Source organism: Athene noctua, chromosome 16 (assembly GCF_965140245.1).
Source record: "Athene noctua chromosome 16, bAthNoc1.hap1.1, whole genome shotgun sequence".
NCBI classification, from domain to species: Eukaryota; Metazoa; Chordata; class Aves; order Strigiformes; family Strigidae; genus Athene; species Athene noctua.
In genome coordinates this window covers 14,284,724-14,306,304 of record NC_134052.1, presented here as the reverse complement: position 1 = coordinate 14,306,304, position 21,581 = coordinate 14,284,724, and the positions used below count along the sequence as shown (strand labels likewise).

General features: G+C 37.7%; 1 protein-coding gene across 1 annotated transcript in view; it reads left to right on the top strand.

Moving 5' to 3' along the window:
- DIDO1 (death inducer-obliterator 1) overlaps positions 1-21,581 on the top strand; it is a 55,378-nt gene that overhangs the window by 9,988 nt on the left and 23,809 nt on the right. The window contains exons 2-7 of the mRNA XM_074920133.1: positions 3,819-4,020; positions 6,136-6,246; positions 6,570-7,467; positions 7,785-8,103; positions 10,956-11,168; positions 11,906-12,131. Of these exons, the coding sequence (XP_074776234.1) occupies positions 3,924-4,020; positions 6,136-6,246; positions 6,570-7,467; positions 7,785-8,103; positions 10,956-11,168; positions 11,906-12,131 (1,864 nt within the window). The 5' untranslated portion in view covers positions 3,819-3,923. The remainder of the gene's footprint in view (positions 1-3,818; positions 4,021-6,135; positions 6,247-6,569; positions 7,468-7,784; positions 8,104-10,955; positions 11,169-11,905; positions 12,132-21,581) is intronic.

Genomic DNA, 21,581 nt, shown 5'->3' with positions numbered 1-21,581 from the left:
AGTGACTGTTGCGTTTCACTGGAATGCTCACATTATCGCAGCTGGCAAACTTCAAACAGTCTTGACTGAGGGGACAGTTAATGAAATCCTGCTGGCTAAGATCCGATGAGCGCTTGCTGCGTGGATGACAGCGTGCTCGTGTTGAATGAGGTAGCAGCAAGGTGCTACCCCAGCTCAGCCTGCTTAAGAGGGTCTTGTTCTCCATCCATGGTCTTGCACATCTTTACACCAGTTCTGATGTTGGGTTTTTTGGATCACTCTTTGAGGCAGGTTCATTTTCTGCTGAATTCATAAGCTGAGTGTTTACTAAGGAGTCGGGTGATGATTTCGGTGGCAGGGGTATGTGGGCAGGTGTGGTGTAGACTGTGTGACTGGGCATGTGAGACAGCAGCAGAACAGTAGCACCCAAGTAGCGTTAGGGTTGTACTTTGTTCTTCGTAGTCCATAAACTTGGATTTAGTAAGCATTGTGAATCCTTTGTTTCATAAGGACCTGATATGTAACCATTAAAATCAGCCTAGGGTTTGTATTGGCAAAACTGACTTCATCTGTGAAAGGAGAAGAGATTTTTACCTTTAAGAAACTCTTAATTTTTGTTTCTAACTTTAATTATAATTGGTCTTTAAAGCTTATACATTTTCATAGTGGAAATTGCTTCTCACAGAAGTTGTTAACCTAAGCAAAACCAGAGGACCTTTGAATAAGCAACACTATATATGTTTATTGTTTACATTTGTCATGTTTCTGTCCCATCATTTATAGAGATTCTTGCCTCAAATTTTTTCAGAGGTACATAATGCCCTTTCTGAAGGAACATACTTTCTAAAGGAAATGTGGCAGAAAGGCGAGGTGATGCTGATGGGAATTGTCTATTAGGGGAACTACAATAATTTTCAGTTTCCAGCTAGAATTTCCAGTTTCAGAAATGTGATTAATGTACTGTATCAGGAGGAATAAGATTAAACTGATCACAGATGTTCAGTTCCTTTAAAGCACAATAAACAGTTTGCTGCTTCCGCTTATGTTTCTGTTAGTATCTCAGCTGCAATTGAATAGTTAACTTGGGAACAAACAGAATAAAATGAACAAAAAATCATACTTAATTGGGAAGAGAAACAGATATTTGAAGACTTCCAAAGTTGCCTTATGTTGTAGTAAGTATTTTTGCAGGCAGTTAGTAGAATGTTTGCTTAAAAGTGGCAGCAAGCTTGCAATGTTTAAAAGTATAATTGTGAGTTAAGGCTCTGTGCTTTTTTGTTTGGATAATATTTGATTTTTCAGCTGCTTTTAGGCATTTAACTTTAACCTGTATTAAGATGCAGTTCTGCATCAAGAGCAGATACATGAAAAATAAGCTTGAAACTTAATCTGTTTTTCATGAAAAATAATTTGGATCAGATGGGAAGAGGAGAAAATGGAGATACTAAATAGTGATAAGAAACAACCAGACATTCTACAGCAAATGTAGGGGGTCTGCAGTTTTAGTTTGTGTACTGAATTTTTATACATCTCATATTTGAAATTATTTTAAAATTGCAGTTCTGTTACAGTTTTCTCCTGTAGGTAATATAGATAATAATAATGAATAACATCTACTAATGAAAAAAGAATTGTAATTCCTTCATAGAATCTTGTAATTTTCAATTATTTGTGTTAAAAATGCTGTTTTATGTTAAATCAGAGCTGCATATTGTGCACTGTGCAGCCTTTCCACTGGGTGGGGTATGACCAGTATAGTAAAATATTATGTTCAACGAGCCAGAATGTCTCCTAAGAAGAGGAGAGGACACAGATTCTGTTTTTTGAATGCCTCAACAGTGTTGGCTCTGTGACTCACACATAACTGTAAAGAGCATGTTGCACACAGGGCCTTGAACTCACAGAATTGTGCACTGTGAAAACAATCTTTTAGACAATTCTTTCTCTAGTATGTTACTGGATACATTATAGAAACAGGATCCACTTTTCGCATGTTCTAGAGACATAGTTTGTTTCATAGTTTAATATTGGAGTTGAACAAGAAGTGATTAGCTGACTTTCCCTCTTCCTTTAGGAGTATCACTAAAAAATTGCAGGATGTGTGATCAGTTGGAGATTCTGAACAGAGAGATTGAAAGGTTATTGCAGAACAACAGCATGGAGGAAGGCACTTTAAGCTCAGACAGTCTTCAGCCATCAGTGACTGACCTGGATATAATCACTGATTCAGACAATGGAGCCAAATGCGTATTAGAGCAGGTATTCAATGACATGAGATATAGCACTAGGGTCTTTAGTTTATTGTACTGTCTTTTTTTGTTGTTTAATATTTTCCTTCTCTTTTTGGAGTGGGAATAGTTAGTTGTGGGAAAGAATGTAGATAATTATGTAATTTCCTATGCAGAAGGTACAGGGGAAGGAAATCCTGATGTGGATCTCGCTACGTGCTCATGGTTTCTTTCCTAATTCTGCTTTGTCACAGTCATGCAAATTTTGAGATTTATTGTTCATGAATTAATAGTGATCCATAGGTGAAAGCCAGATTTGAGGAGGGGTTTGTCTTTTCCCCTCTCCTTATTTTTAGGATGGTGACATGGCATAGGAGAACACCTAGAGATGATGATTGTTCAGGAAGTAAAAAGTGTTTCTAAACAGCAAAGATGCAGGGGCTTCAGAGACTTGGAAAAATACGACTTATTCTTTAAAAAGAAAATTCAGACTATGTATTGACATGTTTATGAAGGATTACCTAATCTGTGTTTAAATTTGTCCTCACAATTGGAGTGTAACAGCCAGTTTTTACTCCTTTGAAAGAATTGTTTTAGTTAGTTCCTACACCTACTGGGGCAGTTCCCCTGCATCTTTAATTGCAGAATGCTGACATGCAGAGTCCGGGTCCAGTGTTGTTCTTTTGTCTTCACTAATTTATTTTATAGGCCAGTTCAGAAGTGACTTTTTCTGTCCTGTCTGTCTGGTTCTACTTTTCCTCTGAAATTCTTTTCCAGCATTCTTGTAGTTTGGTAGACTATTTTGGGTTAAATGCAGGCATTTTCTCATGATTTTCAAGCTCATGTGCAGATTGGAAGCAAGCAGTGTTGATGTTCCATTGCCATTCCGCATGTGAATTGGGACACCCGGATTAAACAGTTGTTCAGATGCCTTGTGATTTTTTTGAAATGTTTTCCAAGGGTTAATTTTTGGGAAATGGTGGTGTTATTGATATAGTTTGCTGTCCTTGAAATAAATAAATCTGAAATTTTCTCTATTGCAAACCTTATTAGCGAAAGGGACTGTGATAAGGAATATGTCTTAATTCTGAAGCTGAACTACGGATCTTTATTATCCCACCTTGCAAAACCACTGAGTAGCCAATTGGATTTAAATCCTCAATGCTGCAGATGTCTTCTGTGATGAAATTTAGTACAAACTGCTAAATCTTCCCTTGGGCACACTGATGGAGTTTAAAAGCATTTCTACATTTTCATTGCACAATATATGCTTATTAAATTTCACACTCGGAATGCTTTTAAATACTGTAAATGGAGTAGACTTGTTGATAACAGTTTGTTAGTGTTCTGGAAGTCCTTAATGGGATCTAAATGAATTGATGAGAGTACAATTGTATTTCGTACTTATTTCAAAGGTCTCAACTGTTGGTAAGTGGTGGAGGGTGGACTTTTCTTTCCAGTTTCAGTGTCTTTCTGAAAGTAGAAAACTGTCAGAAGGCAAAATAATGAAATTTGCTTTATAAGGTAATAAAGGTAAAACAATTCTAAATTTTGTAAACAATAAAAAGTTCATAAATATACTGGTGCCTTATTTTGTCTCTTCTCTTGCAGGAGCCAGCAGAAAAAGAAGGATTGATAGGATTTGGTCCTGCTGACAGCTCCAAGACTCAATCTGGCACTTCTGAATCAAGAAATTCAACATGTGCTGGAAGGATAATGCTCAATGACTCTGATCCTTTGCTGCCCTCCTCTGGCTCTCCGTTTCATTCAGCCGTTCAGGGAGAAACCATTCGAACCTCTAATGCTGTGTCAGGTAAAGCATATAGAGGACATAGAAGTGAATTCTTATTTCTTTACATTTTATCTGGAATTTAAATCTCAGAACTTGGATTACCTCTGTAGTTCTTCAAAGGTAAACAGGGATGTTAACTTTTAACTGTTTTGACTTGTTCCCTTACTGCCACTGCAGCCTTTTTCTTGTGTAAATATAATTTTAGTGTTGTTTTTTTAAAAAATAATAAAAATTATAGTTAGTAATTTTTTATGGGGGAACTTAATGGAGTTTCATATTCGATTGAAGCAGTTTCAACTTTTTACCTGCCTACTATAGGCTTAAAATTAAATTAAAATTACAGCCTGTAATGTTGGAAGTTATCAGTTACTATTTAAACTGATGTTCTGGAGTCTGCTGTTTTTGCAGTATCTCCCTGAGGTGATTTTCAAGTTACGACTTCAGTGTTAATATTTTTAACATATCTGCATCGATGTTTATGTTTCCATAGCTTTAAGAGTTACCTTTCTGTGGTAGCATTGTTAAATACAGTACTGGAAAGCAGAGGAGTTGCACTATAAAGAGATGGTGTTTGATAAGGCAGAACAGTAATGCAGCTGGTGCAATATATGAAATAAGGAGGCATTTATCAGTGTACGCTGCAAAATTTCTGAAAACTTGTAGCTGTAATACGTGCAGCCGTTTAGAAATATCTCTGATTCTTTCAGGAAGTACTCTTATTTAGAAATTCTGTTAATGTTCCCTTTTGTCTTACCTGTGCAATTCTTAAGCCAGGAATATGCATATGACTATTCCAAAAACATTCCTGGGGGAGAGCTGGGGGGTGTTTCTTCTTATTGTACTGTTTCTGTTTACCCAGTTCATTGAGGTATATTTACTATTTCATGTTACAGTTTCACGTGAGCAATGTAATTGCAGTGACTGCAAAACATAGTTTCTGCATTGATTTAGGAGAGCATTTACGTAGCATGCAACCCATTTAAAATGTTGCTCCCTGGCGTAAGCGTCTGTAATACTTGTTGAAACCAGGTTATTCTTGAATTACTCACAGTGCAGTTTCAGGTCTTATTTATTTCTCTCATGTGCTTCTGTCTTCTCAAATAAGTGAGTCTCTAGTATGCTGGAAAAGACTTGAGAAAAAAGGGATCCTGGTTGTCAGCACAGATTTATTTTTTACTGTGGCTTCATCTGTGATAATTGGGGGTTCTTTGACTTTTTTTTTTGGTCATTTTGGTAGATCATATAGACTGAAAACCTTTTTGTAAATAACCATGTCAAGGAGCAGCCTTTCTCAAATTTCATTCAGTGCAGAGGGTTTTTTTCCAAAGAGACATTAAAAAAGATTTTTATTTTGTTCTTTTCTGTGTAATTTCTTCTATCCAATAAAACTTATTGGAGAAATAAGGAAGTGTGTTGCTTTATCTGGAATACCCACCAGTGCTTATGAAACAACTTAAAAATAGCAGCTAAAGTATTTAATAGACAAGATACAGACCTAGTTTATTTTAACAAGGAAGATGAGAGTATTTCTCTGGTTCTACATTTATTTAGAATCCAAAACCTCATTATTCTTTGAATAACCCTGTATTATCTAAAGAACAGTAGCTCTGAATTTCTTTAAACTGGCTGTTGTTTTTACCTTGTTTCTTATCCTGCTGCAGGTTATCAGTAGTCCTTTCTACAAGAGAATGTTATTGATATCAAGCACCATCCTCATCTTTAAAACAATAACTGTCTGGACAGTATGTCTGGATGAGCCCGTGTTCTTCTCTATGGTCTTTTATACTGTGCATTCATGGGTCTTGTGTCCCTGTAAGGAGTGGAACTGCTTTAGGTTTTTTCCCCAGAGAAAACCCAGGGAATAAGTTGCCATGAAATTATTTTTTTGAGAAATACAGAAATCCTAATGCTATTTAATAGAATATGTCAGCATAGTGTCCAAACCCATATATTTAACTTAGTACTTTGGAAGAATTCAGTCACCTTTTTGTTCATATTCAGTGACTACTAGCAACTTTGAAATTCTAGTTAAGTATTTGTTACAATAACATAATGAGATTACATCGGAATATTAAATAATTACTTAGGCTATGAATTTTTTTGAATCTGAGTTTTGAGCCTTATGTTTCTGTTCAGCGTTTCAGGGTGGGGACAGTGGTGTCCGTACTATGGAACAAGCTGTAAATTCACAGCCAGTGCCATTAGAATCTGAATCTAATACTGACAACATGGAAAATAGTTCTCCTGGTAAGATTTCTTTCTTTTAAATTGAGCAGAAAATGCGCGTATTTGTCCAGTGTGTGTATGTGTGTGTATATACATATATTTTTAAATCATGGAAGAATTTGTAACAGCTGGATTATGTTGGCACAGTGCCTAGTGATGTACTTAATTGCTACTGCTATTGGATTACATTCACAGAAAGCATTTTCTCTGTCTTCAGGGTCATAAAATGAGGTGGAGATAATATATTATCACAGAGAAAATAATACTATGTTAAAAAAAAAAAAGTAATTAAGAAAAACAGTCTCCCTTCACCACCAGTTTAATAACTATTTCCTTGTTTTTAGCATCAGTTTTGGATGATAAAGGTGAGCAAAGCAATGAGGAGGAACAGAAAACTATCAAGCCTACAAGTAAAGAGTTCAGGAAAACTTGGGGCTTTCGAAGGACTACAATTGCTAAACGAGAAGGTGTAGGAGATGCTGATGTGGACTCTAGTGAGCAGCCACAACAGCAGCAGCAGAGCTTAAACCTCAGGCGTAGTGGACGGCAACCAAAGCGAACGGAAAGAGTGGAAGAATTTCTGACAACAGTAAGACGCAGAGGAAGGAGGAGTGTTCCTACTGCTCTGGAAGATTCAGGTGAACCAGCATCCTGCCCAGCTACAGATGCTGAAACTGCTTCAGAAGATAGTATTGAAAGCACTCCAGATATAAAACCTGTAACTCGGAGGATTGGCACTAGGAGTAGTAAGGACCAGAAAGCCTCTAAAAGCAGACACACAAAAGAGGAAGAAGGAGAGGAGGAGGAAGAGGAAGATGATACTTCCGATAGCGATAGCGATGGGTTAACACTAAAAGAACTGCAGAATCGACTAAGAAAGAAACGGGTTGAACAGAAACCTGTGCAGCTGACACTGAAGGATATACAGAACCGCCTGAGGAAAAGAAATCCAGAACAAGATCCTCCAGAAACAGGTGATGTCCAGTCTGAAAAACAAGATGAGTCTGAGCTGCCTGTCAAACAAGAGCCTGAGACCACAGACAGCACTGAGATTGCAAGTCAAGTGGTTGTGTCCGAGGAAGACACTGAAGATCTTCAGGCTCAGAAGGAGGCAAAGCCTGCCCTTGGCACAAAAGGGATCACAGAGGAAGAGCCTGAAGAACTGCCCAAAAGCAAACCTGAGTCTGAGATTTATGACCCGAATGCACTTTATTGTATTTGTCGTCAGCCTCATAACAACAGGTAGGCAAAGGTTTCAGCTAAAAATGCAGTGCAAGTAGTTGGGATTTTTCTGTGATGAAACATCAAACCAAATGCTAATGTTTACTTTTTGAGTATATGTAAATAACCTGTTGGGTTTGTTTGGAGTTTGGGGGGGAGTTTATAACAAATATTTAAAAGGGGATAAACAAATAAATACAGAAATGAACAGTGAGGCAAAACAGTATATTGGTACGTTAGCAGGGTATTAATAAGATCTGTTGTTGCTTGAAATATGTGTTGAGCATTAATTGTCTTTTCATTTCACAATGTTTTACTGTTCCTTGGCTTTTTTTCAGGTTTATGATCTGTTGTGACAGATGTGAGGAATGGTTTCATGGTGACTGCGTGGGTATTTCAGAGGCTCGAGGGCGATTGTTGGAAAGGAATGGTGAGGACTATATCTGTCCAAACTGCACCATTCTACAGGGACAGGATGAGCCTGTTTCAGAAATAGACCAGCAGGAAGCTAAAGCGGGGCAAATAAATGTGGATGGCACAGAATTCACAAGCATAGGAACTGTTGAACAAAAATCTGTTGAGGACCAAGGAATCAAGGGTAGGATTGAAAAAGCTGCAAATCCAAGTGGGAAGAAAAAACTAAAGATATTTCAACCTGTAAGTATTTTAATTTCTTCTTTTTTGTGTTTTACCGAGTACATTGAGAAATGGCTTACTTGTATGGATATAAATCTCACTTGTTTTTTTAAAGCTAAATATAAAGCTGAACAACCCCCAAAATATTACTGTTCAACAGAAGTTTAGCCATAGTACAGGAACTAAAACTAAGAAAGTGTTATTTTGAAGTGAGGGATTTAAAATCTTTATGTAGGTGTAAGGAAATGCTTTATGCTCTTCTGCCCTTTCTAAATACTGTTTTGGAAGTCTTTGAATAAAAATATTAAAATTCTGGACTAGTTTATACTAGCTTTGAAATAATCTCAAACAATTTTGGACATTTTCAATGATAGTGAAACTTTTCACTTAACACTGACATGTATCTGGAGTTAATTCCAGCTGTACTTCCTCTGTACTTCCAATTAGTCTTTGAGGTTCTGATTTTTGTCCTGCTGCTTCTTCAGTTTAGTGGTATTAGAGAATTGCTTTATACTGACTTTTTTAACATAAAAGTGTGTATTTCAAATTATTGCCAATTCTGGCATAAAATAGAAGTTTAAATTTTGTAATGGCAAGTTCCATGCTCAATTCAAAATACAGGCAAAATGTACAGTTTTAAAAACTTCATGCTACAGTGGTTGTCTCTGTACTGCTTAGCCACTGTAGTATTGCCAATGTCTTGAATATTTTCCTTCTTACTATGCCTTGAAGAGCATGTTTTAGTGTATTTGCTCTTAGAATGCTTCAGCTATTTGTATTTTTTCTGTATGGATTTGTTCTTCCTCACCTAATCTTTAAACTTGGAAATCATCCCTAAAACAAGTATTACAAGTTTGAATATAAGCATTTCTCTGGAGGAATCTTTGTTGTACATTTTCAACAAAATGTTTATGGAATGTCCACCCCCACACCCCCCAACTTCTAGTCAGTTTAAATAGCAGAGCTGTCCTTATAAGCATAGTGAGTTTAACTTACAGATCAGAACAGTTCGAACTTAATATATAAATATTTATTATTTTAAGATAAATGTGTAAAAAAAACTATACAGTTCCAAATACGTTTGTACTTCTTTGTACGCAAAAACATTTTTGAGAGTCTGGTTCTGTTGGCATTGGTCTGCATTTCAGTGACAGTGTTAGTATTAATTTTAAGTTCTTCTTTGACTGTCACCGATTACTCTTTGATATTAGCATGTTAACAAGTTACTTGAACGTATTAGGCATCTCTCCTTTAGTGAAAGAAAAACATAATTATCATTAACTTATTTCCTCTTGTGGATGAACTGCTTATATTTTAGGTGGTATTTTGGCACTTGGAAATGGAATGGTACAGCTCTACTTGTGTTTGCCAGGTGGTACCATGTTTTGGGAACTGAACAGTCAAGTCTGTTTTAGCCCCCGCTGTCCCTAATCCCTCGGTTAAGATCCCTCTATGGCTTGTATAAACGAGCACCACTCTCTCTGCAGAATTCCCTGCTCGTTCTAGGCAAAAAAATCACTGCTATTTCATATGGTGATGTGCTGAAATCACGTGGCTGAGCAATCTCATCAATTTATCTGTTCTCCTACACCAATATTCTAAGGCCTTTGAGAAAGATTCCTTTTTGTTGCTGTCTGAAAGCACCTCTAGCTGTTGAGTTTTGGTTTGGGATTAAAACTCCTAGAAACTGTGTAAGTACAGATACCAATACTGAAAGCTTTGTCATCATCTGAGTCAATGCCCTAAAATTCAGCTCAGTTAACCTGGAGTTTGAGGTGCTTCTTAGGGAACATGAATTGATAACTTCTTTCTTGTAACTTCAGTTAAGTGTGTACACGATAGAAGAGTATTTTAAAGCATAAACTTAAATTTTATGGGAATATTTCCAAACCCAGGTTTTATCAGACTGCAGCAGATAATGCTGTCTTACTGACTAGACTGGGGAAAAGTAAGACACACTATGCAATTAAAAAAAAATATTTTTTTTTTACTAGAAGTATTCCTGAAAAACTTACTTTTGGTAATTACAAATTGCATTTATTGGTAGGGGAGAGGCTGTCTAGAACTGCAGTAGCTGTGAGGGTCAGGTCAGTTGTGTAGCATTTTTAGGAGTAATCTAGAAGAGTGAGACTAAAGGCATAATACCTAGCAGGGATGTGTTGGAGCCTAAAGAGCTTTCAGATATTTCTAGACTTGGACCTAACATAGGAAGATTTGAAGGAACGTGCTATTTTCTAAATCTTAACATTTGAGGAGAAAGTGCTTTGTAACATTTGGAGATAACATGGAGAATCATTATGAAGCAGAGGAAAAAAACAGATTGTGTATGCAAAGTTCTCACTGTGTGTGGCAGAATTGTTGAGGAGAAGGGTTGGGTTTAAGTTGAAGACTTCTAAAATTGAAATTGTTAAACCTCTAGAGGAAGAATTATTGTAGGCCTGAATCCGAGTGCTTCCTTTTGCATGGTCAAGGACAGCAGCTGATGGTGATAGATAAGTAAAATGTGTGTTAAACCTTAGTCTTGAGAAACCAGGTCTGCATTATTAAGGAGATTTCTCACATGATGTAGAGGATCAGAAAAAAAGCATTTGTGTGCTTATGGGATCTGAAAATATAGGAAACCAGCCTTCCTTAGTTCGCTGCTAGCAGACCAACATTCTGAAAATAATGTGTTGCAATAGTGAAATTCTTACATCTGTATAGGTTGTTCCTGTTCTATCACGAAAGTTGTTTTCACGCTGGTGACTGTGCAAGTCACTAACAGTCATAGCTGTGGTCTGCACGTGTGATGTGTAAGCATTTCTTCATGTTATAAAGCTGTGTTTCTCTTGCTTCCTCTTTGAAGCTTGAACTCGCTCCATTTCAATCTATAGGTAATTGAAGCTCCTGGCGCATCGAAGTGCATTGGCCCTGGCTGTTTCAATTTGGCTCAGCCTGATTCTGTGTATTGCAGCAATGACTGCATTCTCAAGCACGCTGCAGCCACTATGAAGTTTTTAAGTGCTGGCAAAGATGCAAAACCGAAACCTAAAGAGAAGATCAAACCAAAATCTGAAAAACCTGGCGCGCCAAAATCTCAACTGCAGGTAAGTGTTTATGTTCAGGGTCCAAAACAGTTGTCCTGAAGCACAGTGGCTTATTTCTGTGCTCTCATTTTGAGTCAACTAATATTGCTAAGTCCTGCTTTGAAGAGGAGCTTTCTATTACATTTTTTTGTTCTCTTTCTGTGGTAAAAGCATTGTTTAATTCATAAAATCTTAATAACTGCCTCCTAGATAGTTTCTTGCAAGGGACTTCTAGGTGGCAGTGCACTTTTTTTAAAAAAAAATCCAAATTAATTTACCTTTAAAAAAAAAAGTGTAAGCAATACCTATTTTTTATTTGAATTTCATTCCAAATGAATTTTACCTTTTTTTAAACTCCAGATTACTGGGTTTGGGGTAGTAACTTGGAATTGCTGTGAATTGTGAACTAATGTTGACTGCATTGTGTCTGTGCTTTGGGAAGCAAAAAGTTGATATCAAAGCCTCTAGTTTTCCTTTTGAAACCGCTATAAGATGGGTAATAGTTTTTCAAACAAAACCCACAACTTGATGATAAATACTGTTGTTTTGAGGTGGTTTCTTTACCATTTTCTTTTCCTGAAGTTACGATGTATATTACCTTTGCTTTACAGACCTGAGTGTGAAACTGCATCATTTCAAGTGTATTTACATGAGCTTTCCTTAAAAGAAACTGGTGTACATGTATGTAACTACATCCCTGCTTGTTTGTGAAATATATTTTGCGATTATTAGTAATTAAGCTTCTTTTAATGATACAGGCAGGTAATAAGCCTCTTTCAAACCAAAAGAGACCACTTCCTGAGAAAAGAGAGATGAATATGAAGAAGACTGTTTTGACAACTGCCAAGACTGAGGCAAACACTCAACCTATTGCTAAAGAGCCAGCAGCAGAAAACAGCACACCATCCTGGGCAAGCGATCATAATTACAATGCTGTAAAGCCTGAAAGGACTGCTGCCATTTCATCTTCACTGTTGTTCAAATGTATGTATCGCATAGGGATATTCCTGAATAATCATTTACATTTTCTTTGAATACCCATCCATTCTTGGCTCTGCAAGACTAGGGAGATTAGGGTTTGGGTTTTTGTTTTTTTTTTTTTTTTCTTAATATGGCACCAAACTACTTTTCTCCACCTTCAAAGATTCGTACAGAGATACACACAAATGGGAGACACTTTTAGAAGTTTCACTTGTATCATATGACAGTTTTATGATTAAGAGCCTATCAATCTACCCAGCTGATTTCTGGATGAAACTACATGATTAAGCTTTAAATTTTTCCCATAAAGACAATAAGTGTTGCTAATCTAGATAAGGTGAGTATTGATATGTTTGTGTTAAGTTTTACAAAAAGGTTGCACAGTGTGCACCGTGAATCAGCAATTGATTGTACTAATTTGAATTGTATTTTTGTAATTTAGATTTGGCACCTGTCTCTCAGGTCTTGCATTTTCAGTGCTAGTGGCAAGAATGAAATCTTCAGCGTGGTATCCAACGATACTTTACACTTCTGCAAACAGCTTTTAACTGTCAAGTTATATCCAAGTTCTTCTGCTGCTTTTCTTCTTTACATGAAATAATTTAAGGACCATTCTTTACTTTTAAGTTTGGGGGGAGGCAGTACTCTGTTTTGTTTGGTTTTTTTTTTTTACTTTCTATTTATATGTTCATACTTCACACATTATCCACACACACAAGAACACATCTTAAGTGGATATTAGGCAGAGATATTGCCTTGCATATTTTTGCAGGTTTTTGAATAGCATCCTTGTAACTCATGTAAAGGTAAGTAAATCCTGCTTTGTAGCCTGAACAAGTCTTTCTGCTAATGACGTTTTTTTGATTGACTCCAGCTAACTAGTTTTATAATGCAGTGGTGGAACTTCAGATAAAATCCTACATTTCACATTTACAAAACACATGACCTGGTGTCTAAGCTTACTCACTTGAAGATTCAGAAACTCAGTTCTCACAGCTTTCTTAACCACACTTTAGCCAATTTACATTTTATTTTCAGAAATAAACTTAGTTGTTAAATGAATTATATGTAAAGTAACTGATAACTTAAGATGAGATTTTTTTTAGATGTAATTTTTAGAGGGAACACCAGCAATCCTAAATTACTGTTTATTATTATTATAGGAAATAGTAGACTTAGTAGGTGTATTTTAATTGTATTTACCACTCAGATGTGTAAATGGTTGTCATTTTTCTCTGCATATTTTTCTTGCATATTTTGTTACTTGGGCCCTGTGCCTTTTTTATAGTGAACTCTTAGGACACATACTTTGATAAAACTGCCATTTTTTAAGCTGCTTCTAAAGAAACTGTAGCTTTTTTTGTCAGAAATAGTAGTATTTTAAACAACTAAAATTAGGCGAGAAAGATGTAAACAAAACTATAAGGGTTTATTTTACATGTCAAATATTTATGACACTTTCTATCTCAGTATAATTGTAAATGTCCATGTAACTACATCACTTAAAATGTCCTTATTGCTACAGGTTTTTTCTAGGGGACAAGAATGAAGGTTTTGAGGCAGCAAGTTTGGGTTATTTTTAAGGGGGGGGTTGCTCTTAAATTTTACCACACTGGAGATGATGCGGATTTAACCAATTCAGTAGAAAAATTGGATTCCTGCAGCTAAATTGTTAAATTTGTTCAAAAATATGTGTATATACCAGACTTAAATAATGAATAGAAAACAACTTAGTTCGTGTGGTGAAGAACTCTCATATCAAATGCAAGAGCTTCAGATTGCTGTTACTAAGGTAAGTTGTACTAATATGTCGGGTCTCTGTGCCATTACTAAATTCCCAGGTAAATTGTTTGTGTATTTGAAAAAATTTGTCCTGCTTTTTGATGGATGGGTTTGATCCATAACCTTCCTGAGAAGCTGCCATTGCATCATCTTTAACAGTATTCTACAAGATTTTATTCATATAACAAATCTTTATATCCTGTTCAAAGCATAGAAGTTACTGCATTAAGGAGATCTGTGAGAGTCATCTCACTTCAGGTATCTAAAGTTAGAACTCTGAGTCTGAGCTAGTCTGTCAGGAAAACCACCTTCAATGGACAAAACATATAATCTGTTTTTAGACACTAATCTTAGAACCAAGTGACTCACTGTTTAGAAATGCGTGTTTCTGAACACTGATTATGAAAGAAGTTTAAGACGACTACTTCAGACATCTGGGTGTCCAGTATTTGGACTTCAGGCCGCCTAGAGAAGGCTGAGGGTGGGATTCTTCCATATACAGCATTTCAGAAATAACTGCTCGTGTTCTCCCAGAGCTTGAAGCCGTGTTCTGCAGATTCTTATTTGTGACCTGGGTGCATGAGGCCCTTTAGGAATTAAGGAAAGTTAACATGATTAGCAGAATTTCTCTCCGTAATACTCTTCCCATCAGTCGGTTTATCATATTTCAGACATGGATTTACTTTAAACATTTACTCTGTACTTGTCAGACAGAAGATTTTGTTGTTACATATGACAGTAGTTTTATTAAGCAGTAGCAAGAAGAAAATCCATCTGCTTTTACAGATGTACTGGGTGATAGGGGCATATAGTATATTTACATCTAACCCTGCCACCAAGCCTCTTTTTCTCCTCTAACTTGTTCTGCATTTAAAAAAGAAAAAAAAGAACATATTTTTTTATGCTAGTAGTATGCAGTTGTATAGAGCAGTAATTTCTTTTCTATGTCATTGTTTTGTGTTTCTTCACTTCCTAACTTTTTTCTTTAGCTTTTTTTGGGGATGAAGTAGGACTGTCCTTGGAAGTGACTTTGTACACCAAAATCTGGAGCCTGATTATGACGCTGTCTAACATCTTGATGTTCCCAGTGAATATAATCCTATTTATTTGTTTAATAACTAGAGTGGGACATACCTTGAACTTACTTTGATAAGTGCATATTAAGTACAAGTACTTGTAAAATTGCAGGCTGTATTTGAACTACACATATAAGAGGAAATTAGGTATGCGTCACATCCTTTTTCAGAAGTGTTGCTTTTCATTTAGTTAGGAAAATTGGTATTAATTTAATATGCAGTGCTCAACTTTTATATTGAATTTTGAAAGTAATCCTAGCTTCCAAATTGGAACAAATATAGGGATTGTTAAGATTTAGGAACGTTGTTGTTCAGAGATTCAGGTTGTGATAGAAATCCTGAATTTGTCATGTGAGCTAGTGTTAACTATCAATATTTAGGTCATATCAGAGGAGAATACAAAGTCCGTAATGAAACCAAAAAACCGAAGCCAACTCTTGTTTATCTAGTGAGATCATCTAGGTGTTTGTGGGGAAGCACCACCCAAAATAATTGCTGAAATGTTTGGGTTTTGTTAGCAGACTAACATACATCTTACAATAATAGGAAGCATTATTTTGAATTATATTGGAGGAGGACAGCCTTTAAACAGCATAATATAAGCACTCTGTTTCCGGAGGAAACCACAAAAGCAGTTTGTGTCCACTGCTTATTTGACTCTGCTGAGAACTTTTATACATACATGTATTGCATTTGTAACAATATTTGTCCATTATATTCGCTGCTGCCCTGTAAAAAGCGGGTAAAGGAACACCTCAAACATGAAGTTTGCTGATGCAAAGGTTTATCAGCAGGAACAGTGTATATGTCTGTAGCACCTGAACTCGGGTTTTCTGCTTGATAGAGCAAAACTTTTTTTAAGAGACTTTTTTTTCTGTATTCTGCTTTTAATTGCCAAATAGAAGTCAGCAGTTTTAAAATAGAAAATTAATCCAGAAGGAGGGGAAGAAGATAGACGTTTGCAGTATCCGAGTTCTTAAACTGCCCAGTCATAAGTTTTACTAAAAACTCATCAGTGCTTCAAATCTCTGTTGAAGTCCAGCAAAGAAATACATGAACCAATTTACTAAACTCAGGTGCTAAAGCTACTTAAGCATCTTAACTGCATTTATTGATAAAAGTAACTAAGCACAGAGGAAAGTGAAGAGGGTTTATTAGATAAATAATAAACATTAAATGTGTGGCTTATTATTGTTCTTGTGGTAGAACTTCCTGAGTAAAAAGCACTCATTCTGTCACACCAAGCCACTAAACCTCTGTTTACTTAACTGCAGGCAGATAAATACTATGAGTTTATAGCAATCTATTATAATACCTTTTTTGATAATAGCATTTCATAGAAGTTGTTAGTGGGTGGCACTTGCAGGGGAAGTGTTTCACTAAGAGAAAAGCACAATGTTTGTGGTACCTCTCCTGCTTTACAGCAGTGAATTATGGAGAGCAACTTAACACTGCCACCTCCTGGAAGAGGGAGACCAGCTTTGAGGAGCCCTGGCTCTGGTGATACAAATTTCCTTTTATTATCCTTTCAGTTTTCTTTCATTTCTTCTGCAGCTAAACTCTTCTACACCCACAACCTAGTCACAAAGTGAATAATGTTTGCTTATGTAGTTAAATATCCCACATACAAAGGACACTTGGACTGCTTTGTTCCTGTACGCCTCTAACAAAATATGGAGACTTTGGAAAGGGAATACAGTGATACTGGGAGCCCATGAGCAGAAAAAGTGATGTGCATACCAAAATGCTTAGATTACAGAAACTTACATATTCTTTTTCTATGTCCTTTTTTTTTCTTTCTGTAATGACAGTATGAATGCAGGAAAAAAACAGCAAACATACCACTATAAAGAAAGCAAGGGGAAAATGTAGTACACTCCAGACATAGAAATTATGGCTCAGGAGGTAAAAGTGATGTAGGAAGCTGTAAGTACCATTGTGAAAAGAACCAAGTAAGGCCCTGTCTGTACACAGACTGGTGCCAGTTCAATACCTTAGGCAAGATTGCAACAGCTTAAGTTGTGACTCAGTTAACTGAGTGCAGTGTATGTGGATATACTGCTGTTGGTTTAGCTTAACTATTAAAAAATGTTTTACTTAAACTGAGGAGCTGTTCTTAAGTCCATAAGTGTGTTTGTCTGCAAGGACTGATTGTAGTTAAACTTGATGCCTTTATTTTGGTGTGAGTGCTTCCCCATAGGGAAAACTAGCCTCTGCTAAGTTCCATACTGTTATAACTAAACTGCTTCTGGCATCTGAATTTAACTCCTTGAAAGCTAAGGTGTCTGCTTAATGCTGTACTCTGCATCGTAGACCCATACTAGGAGGCACTAAGTATTGAGTAGTACCAAAAGAATAAAAAGAATTATTTATTTCATGTTACTGGCCATTTTTCTGGGACATGTGGCTGCTGTATATGTAGGTCTAGCCTTAAACCTTTGTAACTAGAGTAGTTTTCAGAGAGGCTGCTGACAGACCAAATAATGCTCAGAATACCTAAGATGAGTCTGCCAGAACTTGTGAAAAAAGTGATGTTGGCGATCTGGCTTTGGAAGGATTATAGTACAGGAGTGGCTGGTGTAATGCAGCTCCAGTGCTGGACTTGCATCCTGAGAATGGCAGGGGCTGTGCTGGCCCAGCGGCTGGCACGTGGTCTGTGGAGGGAGGCAGACCAGGAGTGGCTGCTGAAGCCAACGTCCCCTGGGACCCAGCTAATTAAAAGGAGCAGTGGGATCCTTGGGGAGCCATTATCATCTCCTGCCTGTGACCTTCTGGAGCTCCCCTTCTCTGCTCTACAAGGTATGTTACATCTGTCCTGTGGCTGTCAGCCACATGAAGATTTTTGCCGTGACTCTTTAAGTTAGGAAGGCGGGTCCCTGCTGCTGGCATGTTTCCTGTTTGGTTTTTCAAGCAGCTAGCCACCCCCAAGGCACTTGGACAACAGAACGCCAGCACTCCTGCCGTAATGGGTGCTTGGCTTCAGTGTGAGGAACCATTGCTGAGGGGAAGGGTTGGGGGCAGAAGCCTGGTACAACTTCTGAATGCACTATGAATATTAGGGTGGTTTATCTCTTGTCATCAACACTGAAAGTGATGAAAGTTTGATTAAAAAAACTCACCACCCTCTATTGCTGTTTTGCTTTCTTTTACTAATAATTAGTTCTTTGAACTTGCTCACTTGACTGCATAGCCAGTGGAAAAGGTCTTTCTCTGCTAGTCCCCAAATAAAAGGGGTTTTGTGAGGTGATCACTTGCACTTTGGAGTCAAGTTTTGCTGCTGATCTTGGTGATGATGATTCGCTGTGTCTGGTCTGTACTGGCCTTGGAACCTGAAGATGGTCTGTCCCTGCAAGGAGTGATGATACCAATCCCTGAACAGTCTGGAAAATAAGGAGCCTTTTTTTTTTTTTTCAGCAGATAGTGCCTCTCACTCAGGAGTGGTGTAGTTGTGAAAATGCAGTCAACTAGGGTAGATCAGATAAACCACTGTAATTTCATGTAGATTAAAACAAACAAAGCTTTGTGTATGTAAGCTACACAGAAAAGGCCTTTGTCTCAGTTTCCTAAATTAAAGACAGGTTTACTTAGTGTGCCTGAATGTAAAGGCTTGGCACACAGGCAGCTTAATTACGAGCTTCTTATTGTGGTGCAGATTAGAATTGATAGAGGCTTTTGAAGAAAAACAGCAGGGTAGGAGGCACACCTCTGAAACACTGGTGCTTGATAATAAAGTTTGATTTGGTCTTGAAAGTGGAAGAAGACACGTCGTTCCGTAGGCAGTTATCAGTGAAAACTAACACTATTTAAGACTAGTTCAACACTTCTGAATTACTTAGAACTAACTAAGCTATCTTTGAGGGAAATGACAAAAAGTCTAGCAAAAACAGGTTTCAGGAAAGCAACAGTTGAACGTCCCTGGAACCGAAGCGGTTACAAACTACACCTCACCTTCACAGCCTTGGGCACTGAATGTGCAGTGCCACCAGAGGGTGCTTGTGGCACCTCGCAGGAGTGGCTCTTCGGCAAGGTTCTGAGGCTCTGAGATGTCAGGCATGCATCCCAGCAGTGTGACTGCAAAGGCTGCTCTTGAGGAACGGCTTCTACCTGGTAAGTAACTTCCCATTGTCGAGTGCTTTATAACTGACATCTAAAGCACCAGCTCACCCGTGTGTATTTTTGTTCAATTTTTTTAAAGTCGGATAATGCATCGAAAGGTTTCACTTCGGAAGAACTCGCAGATTAAAGTTTGGTACCGGCCACTGCATTGGGGTGGAGGGGTTTAAATTCTGCTCTGTTAGGATTATTTCTATCACGAGTCCTGTAGAATGGTCATACCACAGCCGCATCGGAGAAGTCCATTTAGGACCCAGGCTGAGTGGCAAAGGAAAGCTGTTGGAACAGCACCAGTTTTAAATTGGAGAAATCCTGCCCGTCCTCTGTTGCAACAGTTTTACAAAGGGGAAAAAAAAAAATGCAGTTCTTAAATTTTCTGATAGTGGCAAATAAGGGTGAGATAATTCATCTGTGAGCCAAGAGCCCGGCCTTTTCTACTGTGATACGTGCCAGGACGGGTTGCCCTCACCTTTCCTAACGTCCAGACCGGGCAGCTGCAGCACGCTGGGACGACCGCAGAGAGACGGATGGTGCAGCTACCTGCATCCGAGCCACAAGGACCTGCGGGACCGTACAGAGCCTCACAGTACAGTTTCACAGGCCAGTTTTTGAGTGACACTCAAAATACTGGCTGGAGTTTTTTGGTGAATTCCTAAAAAGATGATTGCTTCTGGCCGGTGTTTTCACATCTGCGTTCCTATCGGATGTTTAAGGTGGTGTAAAGGCCAGTGCTGTTGCCTGTGGTGAGAGATTAGCTCTTCTCAAAATACATAATTACTCAACTCTGGCCAGCCTTCACGCAGGCTGTTGGAGAATACCTTCTAATTTTTTTTTTTCTTTTTTAACAAGTGCGAAGCTGCCTTGGTGTGAATGATCTTCCCTCTAATTTGACATTAGGGTTGTTTTATTTTTTAAAGGATAAAAAAAACCATAAGTGTAGTAAAGGATCCACTCTAAAAGGTGGATCACAAGTAGCTGTATTTTGCTTCTTAGCTTTTATTATTCACATTGTAGAACTTTACAGAATTTATTTTATTTTTTTTTACAGAAAAATGTTATCAACCAGCTTTCTCACTGTTGGTGCTACACAAACTTGTATGCTGTGCATACAATTGAAACTTAGTTGTGGGTTGGTTTTGCCTTTTTTTTTTTTTTTTTTCCTAAAACTGTTTTAGTGACAGAAGAGCATGAAAAGTAGCTGTAGAACTCACACGTGCTTCAGCAGCCTCTGTGCTGTGGGCTCACGAAGGCTGGCTGATGGGCAAGGCAGCACCTTCTGAAGGGTTGGATTGCTGACGTCCTGCTCCCACGGTGGAAAGTTCTGTACAAGCTGGACAAGACAATGCAGCCATCAGCCTGTGCTCCCTACACGCTGCCATGGGGAATTCCATACTGGGGGGAAAAAAATTAGTGTAAATGGAGAACATGGGGAAACATTAAGACAATACCATACATATCAGACACCGGAGGCAATAGTTATGGTGTATGAACAGCCTTATGCCAGACTTTTATTTCTGTAGGAAAACTTCTCATAATTAGTACTACGTAACAGCTTCTATGGCTGCAGGATATTTTTCACAAAAGTTTTCAGTGTGCTGTAGTAATAGCTGTGAGGTTTTGTTTTTTGGTTTTTCCCCAAAAGATTTTACAAAGACAAAAATCTGAGCCTTACAGACTCATTACAAAACAGACTCTTCAAGTATAACTGCCAATGCTTTATCTGTAGCATTGTTTAAAATTTTTAACATTAGCTAGAGCAAGAACTTGAAGATCATCGAAATGTGATTTAAATAATTTTAAAACTAGAAAAGTAATAGCATATTTCTTCAGGTATTTAAAAGTTGGGAAAACTAGATAATGTCTCCAGCAAAATAACCTGTCACAAGTGAGATAATTTAAACTAAGGGGGGTGGTGGTGGTGTATTTTTGAAATGGCTTTCTGAAGCTGCTATTCCCAAGAAAGATTGGAGAGGAAAAGGGGGAAGAACCAGCACAGGCTTGACTGCTGTACATAAATATTTTTAAGAGATCAGAGGATGAGCAAAGTTTCATTTGGCTAATTTCTGTGCTGGTGTAAAACACAGCTTTCCAGTGTAGGTGAGGAATTATATTACGAGTGCATCCTGCAAATCCTTCACGCAAAATTAAACAGTGCTACGCTGTGGAAATCAAACTGGGCCTGAGCAACCACATTACAGTGCTGAAACATCAACGCTGAGATGCACAAAAGTGAAGGACACGTAACCATCAGGCTTTCGACAGGCTCATCTGTAGCACAGTAGATAATGTGGCAGTTGTGCCCTCCACCACGTACAGAAGTTTCGTTCTTAACTGCATGTTGCAATATTTGGCTTAGCTTCACGGGGAATTTCCTTAGGGGGAGGCGTTCTGTATCTGATGGCTTCTAGTGGGAGAGTTTATAGTTAGGTCTGGAGTGAACATAGTATAGTAAATCTATTTCTTAAGCCTTGCACGGAATTCA